At 40.6% G+C, this 11,997-nt stretch overlaps 1 protein-coding gene across 1 annotated transcript; it reads right to left on the bottom strand.

Annotated features, from left to right (window-relative positions):
* Nucleotides 1–3,651: 3,651 nt before the first annotated feature.
* On the bottom strand, nucleotides 3,652–10,775 carry prkcsh (PRKCSH beta subunit of glucosidase II). The gene is made up of 17 exons (XM_084677293.1): nucleotides 10,275–10,775; nucleotides 9,997–10,113; nucleotides 9,763–9,858; nucleotides 9,577–9,634; nucleotides 8,402–8,519; nucleotides 8,178–8,307; nucleotides 7,378–7,462; nucleotides 7,205–7,283; nucleotides 6,946–7,029; nucleotides 6,693–6,854; nucleotides 5,956–6,049; nucleotides 5,713–5,782; nucleotides 5,525–5,614; nucleotides 5,357–5,431; nucleotides 5,149–5,248; nucleotides 3,999–4,158; nucleotides 3,652–3,865 (listed from the first exon to the last, which is right to left on the bottom strand). The coding sequence occupies exons 1-16, from the start codon at nucleotides 10,366–10,368 to the stop codon at nucleotides 4,012–4,014; spliced, it is 1,599 nt and encodes a 532-aa protein (XP_084533419.1). The 5' UTR covers nucleotides 10,369–10,775; the 3' UTR covers nucleotides 3,652–3,865; nucleotides 3,999–4,011.
* Nucleotides 10,776–11,997: the final 1,222 nt, after the last annotated feature.

Genomic DNA, 11,997 nt, shown 5'->3' with positions numbered 1-11,997 from the left:
GCTGAATTTTTACAGATTCTTAAGCTTGGTAAAATTGGGACTCCACATGTCTTTTTTTAAAGCCCTCTGATCTCCTCTGAGAGAGGAGGACGGAGCATGGGTTGTACGGATGGGCATTTAGGGGAGAGGGAGGAGAGAAGTTTGATCTCAGACAAACTTAACTGTTCAAATGTATAAAATGAGAGTAAAACTATTGAAATTGAAACAAATCAACAAAACAAAGACGTGGATAAAACACAACGCAATTCAACAATTAGCAAATAATATAGAGACAGGTCAGCATCTGTAATATGTGAGTGTAGGTGAACACATACAGTATATGTTGTTCTAAGATTGTATACAATGTTGTTTCAATCATGAGCAGTGAAGTGCCGTGCTGTGGTACTAAGCACTAAGCTGCATTAAGACAGGCCCTGTTACTGTTGGTACATGTTTGGCTGCTTGGGACAGTCTCAGAGAGGTTTAAAGCAATTCTTAATAACACCAATCTGGACTGTAACGATGTGACATCATATTTAGCCAAAGAATTTGATTGAATTTCATTATCAGTACGGTTTGATTCAGTCTAACTATATCAGTCCCAACATTTATTTATTGCATGAGGATACCTTTTGAGTTTTGTGCCGTCATTAAGTTTTATTATCACAGTTGTTCATATCAGTTTGTAGTTGCCAAATGCAAAACACCAAACGTAATACAGCATATCACGCACTTCTGTGTTGAATGAATATCACTTAGCCAAAATGCTTACATTCGTAACAGGGAAACAGTTTATTTCTCCGCAAAAAAATTACATCCGATGTGTACCATATTCCAGTAACATTACACATAAAATAGTCTGTACACTGGATCACCAACCTTGATGCCTGATTACAATATCTTTGTAAGACAGCAGAGATTGAATTGAACCCAATGCTCTTCACATTGCACCACTTCTACTTTGCCTTTGGCTTTTATCATCTTAAAACCATTTCATCTCCTGTTTTGCCCAGATTAATATCATTGGTGGTGTGCCGAGTGTCGACCAAAAACAAATAAACAGCAACATCTAATCACAAACAAGCCTTTTTCACTTCTGCTCTGGAGAAGGTGGCAAGTAAAGCTGACCCAGCAGCACTTGGGAGAGTCCAACGGTGAACCTTGGGAACAAAACAGAGCTGGCTGGCCACATCCAGACTAGCATAGTAACCCCCCCCCCCCCCCAGACCAACAGCCCAAATGGTCCCTCCATAAACAGTCAATACAGAGACCCATCTCCCTCCCACCTGCAGTAGAGAGACAGTGAAAATGGCAGGAGGCCACAGTACTGCACCGCTTGAACAACAATAATAATCATTTAAAAAGACAAAAAAACTTTCCTATGGAACAGTAAGTGCAATGTGCTTTGTTTTTATATTGACTGAGAACAAAAGATATATATATTTTTAAAAAAAGAAATTAAACGTCACACTGAAATGGTTTGCGGAATAGAGAAAGGATCAAATGTAATGAAAAGTGTTAATGAACAGATTAATTAACAGAGAATCAAAAAAGCACCAAGAGCTCTGATCTCTAAATGTCCATAATCCCTTCCAGTCCCCAATTACTGCTCTAACCATGCAAGCTAAAACTAACTGCATATCTGGGTGAATTAAAGAGCAATTTCAAAAGACCTTGAAAGGAATACTGTCTAATATATCATCAGTTTTAGCCCATGTCAATTTCAGAATATAATTTTCTTGTAATTTATTGATTTATTTTACATATCAAGTTTCACTTGTTAACTTAGCGTATTTGTGTTGTTGATGTTACCATAGAGGACACACATGGGTCAAAGTTTTTATTTGGTTGCTTTGATTGGGTACAATTTGTTATGATTTTTATTCCATTATTTAATTAGTTGCAGTTCTTACAGTGTATGCCGATTCTAGACTTAGTTAGAATTTTATTTCAATCAAACTGTGTTCAATTGTGTTTGTAAAAGTCTGTGGTAGCTTTTGTTGCAACATAAATAATTTAAACTGAAAAAATTCAAGATAGCGCCAACAAACTTGTATTATTTGGCGACTTTAAGCTTGTAGTTTTAACTTATTGTTAACTTAAAAACTATTTATTATTATTATGATTATTATTATTGCCTCGTATAAAGTATGTTTTGTGTATATTTATGGTTTATTTCATTATATTTGCAAGTTTAAAAAAATTTAAGTTTGCCAAAATTGTGGTTACACCATTTCTTTCTTAAAAAGGGAACAAATAGATTAAAAACAGCTTTAGAAGTACGATTTGGAAAAGTTCTCCATAGTCAAAGAATGCACTGCTATATTTAACTAATTGAAGTGTATAAACATACATGCTGTGTGCTAGATGTTATGCCTTTACTGCCTGTGTTCTGTTTGTCTTGTTAAATGAAAATCTTTTGATTATTTAATCTAATCACAGTCTTGTTTTTCCGGCCACTCTGAGAACCCCTGAGCTTGTGAGGATGTGAGGAGGTGCCTGGGGCCAGGCTGTGACCTACAGCAGGGTCCAGGCAGAAGCCTTAGGCTCCACGTGCTCCAAACATGCTTTCTTCCTACTGCTGGAGAGGTTCATGACTGAATATAAGATGAGAGGTATCTCAATAGTCTGTGGAGGCTTCCTCTCCTTGTTCCCTCTGCTCTGACATTGTTGAATTAGACCCCTGATTCCAAGTGGACACCTCCATTTTGTCATTAGTTCCAGTGTGGGTAATTGAGGGGGGACAACAGAAGGAAGCCACTTGAGCTTATTGAGATACAGTCCCGAGCTTGTAAGCAGTAACAGCTGCAGGAGGAAAGGAAGGTTGGGGATCATGTGGGATGAAAAGGGGTCAGTGGTTCTTCTGTTTCTCAACCAACTGTATTTTGTGTCTATTTATTTAGAAGAAGGGACACAGAGTAACTTATTGATGTTCTTCTTACATTTTCCTGGAATGGTAGAACAAATCAAAGGAGAAAACGATCAAAAAACCTACTGGCATTCACGTCGGTAGAAAGAGATCTAAATCTCATACTTCCAAACATGACCAAATGAACAAAGACAAAACGTTACAAAGAAAAATAAACCTTTCAGTTTAGTTTAGGATATTTATTACTGGGATTTCAGCTGAAGACGCTTGAAGACTTTTTCATGGAATTGTTTAATTATTTGTACTTTACATGCCAGAAAAAAAATAAAATAAAAGTTACAAATCTGAGTGAACCAAGTTGATTTTATTGTTCAATCTTGTTTATTTGCTTAAAAAATGTATAGATTATACTTAATTTTCTAATTTGCATGTTGTTGTTTTGTCATGAATGCACGACAGCATCCAGTTTTAATAATTACAGTGATGGGGAATTTAATGCCAAAACATTTTCAGAGAGTCCTCCCTTGGAGAACTAAATGTTACAGGCACAGAAATAAGCCTTACAACAATGCTAACTATTAGCCTCTGTGATACTGAAAAGTTACATTTTTGGCTTCAAATGGGTATGAGCCAAATCTTACCAATACCAACATGCTTTAAACAGCTTAAAGCAGATTAATTATGCTTTAGCTCAAATGCTACTTTATTACACCTTTTCAGACTTTTTCTAACAATTAAATACAGCAAAGCATATTTCTGTCAATATTTGTGTTTAGAAATGAGATAAAAGAAACCAATTCAGATCATTTTAAAATCATCTTTATTCAGATTTCTTGGTTGGAATGACATTCATTTGGACACTAACTGACACCATATCAGATTGTTACAACAAAACAGGTGAAAAACAGAAGTCTGACCAACAGAAGAAGAATGGAAGTGCTAGAGAGAAGGTGGGTAGCCTAGCAGGGTGGTGGGGGGGGGGGGGGTCTGTCCCCACAGTGGTCCCAAAACAACAACCTAGAAAAAGCAATGAAACAGAATTATTATTATTTTTTTAAGTTACTGAAAGAACAAATACCAATGTTTCCTTCCAAAGGTCAGGCCAAAGCCAGAGGTACACAGAAAGTGTTACAGCTTCTATAGTACGTACCGCTCTAGGGTGCCTAGAGCTCCTCGTGGTCGGGGAGGGGCGAGTCCGCGCCGGGCGGCTCCTGGCACACGGCGGGCGTGGTGAACTCCATCAGATACTCACAGCGACTGGGCTCCGAAGTGGACGTCACCACCGTCTCCTTCCCACATGTCAGCTTCACCTGACACCAGCACATCGTCAGCATCTCAACCAGCTGAGTACCTGGGACAACCCTGTCTGGATCTCTAGCTCCTACGACTACACTTCAGTGTTTCCCCTATGTCGATTTTGTCGTGGAGGCCCGCCACGGCTACATTTCTGCCTCCACGGTATCAAATAGTATCAAATAGTACAAGATTTTAGGCCGTCTATCAGCAGTGATTGTTAGAATGCATGTCGGAGAATAGCAAGGACACACGCTTCACAGTTGAGATTGCGTGTGTGCGCCTTTGAGAACTGTAAGTCGTACAACTTGTGTTTTCAGTTCATTAAAGCCTGTTATTGTATTAGTCTACAGTTATTGCAAATTTAAGTTAACTGGTGATTTTCATTGTTTGTATTCTTCCCCTGCTAGCATAATTGCATGCCTGTTGATTTGATAGCGATTGCTGCCCTTGCTCACGTTTGTATTTTAGGTGCATTATTATGCTGAAGTAGTTATTGTTATTATTTGCTATAGAATGCTTAGCCTATCAAGATCAAATGAAGCCGACAGTGTACATGCTTTCGAGTACCTTGATCGATAGGCTAGGCTACTGACAGTTTACAATAAGTTGTTACGTCAATTATTAATTGGCAGCATATTTCTGCGATTTAGAACATACTTTAAGTAGCCTAACTGTATTGCTTTACGGAAAATAGGACAAAAATATATGCAATATTACATTTGTTATTACACTATTACATTACCTTCTCCAAAATATAGGGTTCAAACTTTATTTCGGCCGAGGGGGAGGGGAGGGGGTCGGACAGACCTGCCCCCACTGCAAAAAAAAATCCTTGGGGAAACACTGCACTTCCTTAGCTCTACCGAGTTAGATTTGAAGCGGTCAAGCGTTTAGCAAAATCATTAGGATTGCACGCCGGCAGAAACGCACTCCAGGAAATGACAGGTGACGTCATGTGACTATTCGACAATGAACTAGACTATTCGACTGGACTGGACACTTACTGTGGTGGATCTGTTGGGGCCCTGCCAGCAGCCTGTCCCATGATCATACTTCATCTGAGAGTAGATGTTGCCCTCGGGCCCTGCCCATGTGCCCCAAGAGCTAAGGGAGAGGGACACACAGAGAGAGACCACAGTGGTTATTTACCGTCATATTAGCCTTCAGTAAAACGAGGTAATGACTAATCTCTCTCGAGGTCATCTCTCTTACCCGAGGTTGGTCTCCGATCCCCCAAACTTGGGTTTCTGTGTTACTCGATTAAAAGGACACAGTCTATAAGTGTACCTGAAATGACGAAAAGCTGCTGGTGACAAGAGGGTCACAGTTGGATATCAAAACGAAACACTGCCTTGACCACACATGTGACATGTGACTTACTCGCTAGTACTCAATTCGTAGCACTGGCTGTAGAGGTAAGCAAACTCTGCACTGGGGCCAAAGTCAAATGAGATCTCCTTCTCCAGATTCCTGGACACACCAAAAAAAACACAGATTTAGATTGCTATCGACTCTCCTCTGCAGATTTACAGCCAGACAGGTCGTCCATAATGCGGCGAGTCCCTCACTTGATTTGATCGTCGATCTCACGGAGTGCTCGTTCGGCTTCGTCAAACTCGTTCCGGGATTTCTGGGCAGCTGAGGGGTTACATTATACGATCTTACAGCCGCATGGCACAAAAGGATTTGGTCCAGATAAACCAATCAAGTAAAAGAAACGGGACGCCTGCATTTATTCCGAGGCAATTTGTCTCTGTTTCAAAAAGGTGCTTTAGTCATGAGTACATAAGTGGAGCGCTGAATCAGCTCACCATCAATCAGGCTCTGTGTCTCTGGATCGTAGGGTGGCATGGAGACCTGGTCGTCATCCTCCTTCTTCTCTGAAGTCGTTGCTGTGGGAGGTATCTACACACCAAACACACTGGGTCACTTCTACATCTTCCAGACCAATCTACCCCCCCCACCCACCCACCCACCCACCCACCCACCCACACACACACACACACACACACACACACACACACACACACACAGGTGAGCTGTTGGGATTGAATGTGTTGACTGATGTTCAATCACCCGGGTAGCAGACGCAGGTTAAAAGGGTGGTTTTAACTCTGGTCGCTCCTGACAACATGTGACTGTGTGGCAATCTAATTTCTTTTGCACTAGGGAGCCCACTCTGATGCTCACAAAAGCATGAGCCATTTAAATAACTTTTCACTGTCGTCAACCAGCAGTGTAATTGTTTCTAGAAAAAAGTGATTGTCAGGGCTTCTAAAAAGCCTCTCAATTCATGCTTTTAGGAGTCTAAGCACAACAGCCCGACTGTGTTAAAGGAGTCTTTGGTACAAACAGCGACAACGCGATAATTATTCTTGAAGTGAGATTAGTATAAATGACTACAACAAAGCATTAATCCACATCATATGAGCTGAGTAAAATTAGAGTTGTGAAAGTGCTGTTACATGAGCTCATTGACCCCCTCCCCCCTCTCTCTAAAGAACAGACAGGCAGAGACAATCCCCAAAGAATAAACACTCGCTCGTACCTTGCTATCTTCATCCTCGGGCTCGTCGTCTTCCTCATCCTCGTCGTCGTCGTCGTCCTCCTCTTCGCCGACGTCTTCGTCGGGGTAGTGGTCAGGTTCGCTTCCGGGGGCGGGCTCCCTCACCTCCTCCTGGGGGGGCTCCACTGGTGCCTGGCTGTCTGCCTGTGCCACACACACACACTCACAGTCACCCAAATCCCTCCTGACAAGACAACCGTGGATGCGGAGGGTGGATCAGCAACTCTGTGGTTACCTCTGATATGTATTTGTCTTGGATTCTGCTCCACGTCATCTCAAACACCGCCGTGTCCACCCTGTCGGTTGCCCCCAGCAACTCCTGGGGAAACAGAACACATGTATAAGCATTAGGCTCTGTTGGGACAGCTTTGGAAGAAGAAAAAAAATCTGATCAAATCCACTGTAGAAGCTATACTGGCATCCGGTAACGAGATGGAATGTGTTCCCAGGATCCCAGAGAGAGGAGAAGAGATAGACAAGACAGGGTGTCTTACCTGGGCCTCTGCATCTGTCAGAGTGCCATCGGAATCTGGGTCAAGCTCTGGGTGGGACTGAAGCTCAGCAACAGAAACGCTGGGATGAACAAAACCAACCCCTTAGTCAACCACGGAGGAATCTCTTGAATGACATGGAAACAAATTGATGCGAGATCCAGAAGTCCACTCACTAGCCGTCTGCATCATCATCCAGCTCCAGGAAAGCCTCGGCCATCCTTGCCTTGTCCTTCTCCATGCGAACAATCTCTTTCTGTTCTAAGAATATTGAACAAAAGAAAGAAAAAAAAAAAGAAAAAAAAAGAAAAAAAAAAAAGACAATGGGATTATTTTTATTTAATTCCAAATGACAATTCAACAACACCAGTATCTTTCAAAGTAAATCATTGACTATGTATTAACCAGTAGCCTTGATTACAGAGACGTGTCTTTTTTCCCTTAGGCGAATCAGCTCCACTCCTTATTCAGTTGTTACCAACTGTTGTCCCCCACTTACAATTAACTGTCTAAATGAGAGTTGACATAGAAACAACAGCCTGCATATGGATCCGCCCCCATGTCAAGTCTCTCCCAAGCACTGTCAACCAATAATCATCACAGAAATTCAGTCTCTGTGCTCAATCTCATTAGAACAAAAGGAGTTGAGTCATTATACTGTAGAAACTAGCAGAGGCTACATCTCTACTGGTTCATTGCAAACGTTCCCATTCTGATAGCGTAATTCATTTTTATTAAGAGTTGGCAATGTATTTTCGATTTTTGTTTTAAATAATTGAAAATCCCAAACTCCCAACTAAAAACAATAGTAAAACCATCTCTCAAGCTTTCTTTGCTTGTGTTAATCATCATTTAGATTTTCTTTTGTGATTCTTTACATCTATCGGGTCTACTAACGGCATTGTTCAGTACAAAAACATGTTACCTCTGTGCCCGAGAACCACAAAATGTCAGCAGTCATTTAACTATTACATACCATCCCAGGCCTTTAGGTGGCGCTCTTTAGCTTCTTTTTCTGGTTGTTCTGCAGTTTCCTTAATGGTTCTATAAACCTCCAACTTCTCCTCACACTCCTTCTTTTTGATCTGAAGCTCTTTCACTTTGTCCTATAGAAGAAAAACAAAAACAGGAAAAAGCTCATACAAGTCGATGAAAGTATTGTGCCCTGAGCGAACAACTGCTTGGGTTCTCCTTTCTCACCTGTTTTTCCTCTTGACCCTTTTTGGCTTCATGTATCAGTTGCTGCTTGAGCAGGAAACCTTCCTTAGCCACCTCAGCTAGCTTCTGCAGGCTCTCCTTCTCCAGGCGGCCCAAATCCCTGAGGATCACAGCAATACAATTAGAACTATGACTGGATGGAGGATTGCCAGAAACTCAGAATTTGTACACGTGTGTGGAAGGCAGTGTAGTGCAAGTTGATACCTCTCATGAACTAGTTCAAAGTTCAGTTCATACACGTAAACATGAATAGTTCATGTTCATAGATTACCATTTAAATTCTGAACTAGTTCATAGTTCAGTTCATTTAATAGTTTTAAGGTGGAAAGTGAGAATTAAAGGCTAAACTTTTTTTTTTTTTACTTTATCCATCACTACCCCTTGCCTTAAACAGCACTTCATGTGTATCAATTCCTAAAATTTTTTTTTTATTATTATTGCTAATTTTGCCTGTTTATTTATTCATACCCTGCAAACAAAAGGCACAACAAATCATAATGCTATGCCTTGCTGTGAAACCAAATATTAGCTTAGACCTTAAATTCTATCATTTAAATTGATAAAATAAATGAGTGGACAGAGGAAAAAATATCAACAACTTTTCAGGCTAGCTGGATGCTTCAGCTCCACGTGCCGTTTTAAATTAAATGCAGATGAGGCTGACGTCCGGACTTGCTTTTTCAGCGCAGGAGGACACAATTTGCATAGAAAGGTGAGATTTTTACTGTCGGAGTCTTTATCAGACTGTGTGTAAAAATCCCGCAAAAAATAATAAGGTGCATCAGATGTAGTCGCTGAGTCTGCGTCTCTGCTTTCACTTGCCATTGTTATGAGACCGAGAGCTGTTGTCTTGGAATACGTTGCTTGTTTGGTCTACATGTGTGTGCGATAAATCATAGGTAACTTAGTGCAAAGTCGAGTTAGTTGGTTTCGGTTTTTAACGGGCACTGAGCAACGACATGGTGCAAAGCATTCGATTTAGACAGCGTCTCTCCTCAGGAGAAGGAAAACATTCCGTAACGTTTGAGCTAGACCAGATAATATGAACGTGTTCACCATTCTCATTCATGATTTGTCATTAAGTTGCGTTCAGTTCATCGTTCTCATAAAAATGAACACGTTCATGCACAACACAGGTCTTTGCTATGACTGCTCACCTGCAGGTGTTCTGACATGTAGCACCGCTGTTGTACTCATCAGTAGTGTCACAGCAGTCTGTGGAGGGGGGGGGGGGGAGAGTGCGTCACACACCTTTACAGACTTAATGAAAGCCAAAGACTCAGCAGAGGACAGGGGCATTGACCTTGACCTCCAGGTCAAGTGAAGACATTTGCATTTCTCACCACAGATGCCATCATTGATGCGTGAAGAAGGGATGAAGGTGGATCTGAAGCCAGCATTGGTGCAATGGAAGCTGCCATTAGGGCAAGCAGCTGTACCTGAAATTCATAACAGGGATGTATACTTTGAATGGCAGTAGGATTTCTATGAGACCTAATACATCAGCAACACTTGATCCCTTGCAATGATAACTGTATGCCAAGACAAATATCTACTGTATTTTGAGAGCCTCGTACCTGGCTCATCAGAGCCATCCTTGCAGTCACAGTAGTCATCATTGACCCTATCAAAGGGGATGGTGCGAGAACCGTCCAGACACGTGAAAGGCTTGTTTTCTTCATAGAACTGACGCTCTGTGCAATCAAACCACAGATGATTATCACATGATTAGGCTGTGAAAAAAACGTTTACTGCTATTTCGACGTGCTCTTGGTTGTGAGACAGTATATTGAAGTAGTCAGATAGTACATTGAAGAAGAACATTCCATTTGACTGTCTTAAACTTCAAGCTTACTTGTTATAGGAACGCCGCGCGGTCGCTGGATCTCCACCGCTGTGCATGTGCACACCACCAGGCTCATCAACAGAAGAATGTGCACACTAGACATGGTGCAGTATGCTTTTTGCAGATCTCAAATGTCCAAAGGAAAGTCAACACAATTCCCAAATTTACGGAAATCCCGGTTCGTTTGCTATGACAGCTAGATAGTGTTCACCAACAGCCGAACCTTTGCCTAACAATAAGAAGCTTCTATTAGCTCCGCCTTACGCAGTGGTAGCTAAAGCTAACAAGCTAGTTAGCTAGCTATCTGGCTAGTTAAATTATATAGGCCTAACGATGGCAGACTTAGCACTAAGAGCAAAAATACTGTATTTGGCTACACTGTCTGAGTAACAACTTGTGATACATTTGCTATGACAAGAAGAAATATAACATTTGAGGAATAGAGAGTGAGAAGCTAATCATTCATTGCCTGCCCTTCCTTCTTCCGCACTGCCAACACAAAACACTCTTAGGACGTGGGTTACGTACAATGTGGTGTTTTTCTCTGATTGGACTGCGACATGTGTTTCGCTTGGTGATTGGAGAAAACTTAAGAAAACATCAGAAGAGGAGTATTCTGGGTAAATGCGTCGGAAGCAGCCATCTCATGCAAGAAGATCAAGTCAAACAGAATGCCCAGTAGCCCATCATGTCTATTATCATCCGCTTGCCTAACGATGTGCGTTCTGTATCAAATAAAGGGGAAATTAAATAAAGGTATTCCTATATTTAAATATGGCTTGAGGTCAAATCATCTTAAATAAATATGCACTGGTAGTGTGGAAGGCAGGGTGGAATGTTTTCACATTTTCTGTGAAATAAGGAAACAAATGGAAAGTAAAACTTTGCATGTTTGCTTTAATATAAAAATCTTCCTTTATTTGTAATCTTAACACACTTTACAGTACCGAACAGTGAAATAAAAGAAAAATATACTGATATATAATTATTTTATATATAGCTGTTTGCTTATTAAATGCATTTTATTCACAAAATGACACTTCAGTTCTCTCAGAGGAAAACCTTTCATAAAAATAATATAATAGAAAATAACTTGGACACATTTTACACATTACGGCAATATAATTTACAAATATTACAATCATTTCATGTGTTTTTTAAATGTATATAATTTTACTTATTTGTGAACAAACAAATGAATTAAAGCCCAGATAATTTCTCAGAGGGATTCTATGACCAAAGTGACTTAGAATTAAAAGTGGAGATTATTCTAGAAATGGCAAGGTTGTGACCTTTAAGGGCACAATCTCTTTTTTCTTCCTTCTGAGTCACATCATGTGACACAAACAGTCAAAAACACTAATATGAACTTTCCTGGATTATTGATGGCGATCATTTTCTATGACGTTTGTCTATGCCAACAGAGCATGGGCAAATGTAACTAACAATAAAAGGGTCAGGTACCTGGCCCAATGGAATGCTATCAGTGTAACAGCTTACTATCAATCATCCGACACATAGACCCACACTACTGGAACCACATCACCTACCTTACAACCCGCCCAAAAATAAAGTGCTGGTACAAAATATTTTTCTGACCGTTTGTATACAATTAGAATTAACACAATTCAGAGTGTGTGAGAAAAGGACAGCACAAGAGAGAAGGACAGTAGAGAGGAAGGATGAAAGTGTCAGGATTTGGCCTATAGTGCTTAAGTGATTTACTTTACTA

The sequence above is a fragment of the Hypomesus nipponensis genome, chromosome 17 (assembly GCF_054491055.1).
Source record: "Hypomesus nipponensis isolate SF chromosome 17, ASM5449105v1, whole genome shotgun sequence".
In the NCBI taxonomy this organism is placed as follows: Eukaryota; Metazoa; Chordata; class Actinopteri; order Osmeriformes; family Osmeridae; genus Hypomesus; species Hypomesus nipponensis.
Note: the sequence above shows the minus strand (reverse complement) of the source record. Positions and strands in the feature narration are given on the sequence as shown.

Excerpts from the sequence above, each read along its gene's own strand:
- prkcsh (XM_084677293.1), bottom strand. The coding sequence starts at position 10,368 with ATGTCTAGTGTGCACATTCTTCTGTTGATGAGCCTGGTGGTGTGCACA. Across the intron at positions 8,520-9,576 it reads ACATGTCAGAACACCTGCAG|GGATTTGGGCCGCCTGGAGA; the intron begins GTGAGCAGTCAT and ends TGTGATCCTCAG. Across the intron at positions 5,783-5,955 it reads GACACAGAGCCTGATTGATG|CTGCCCAGAAATCCCGGAAC; the intron begins GTGAGCTGATTC and ends GTAACCCCTCAG.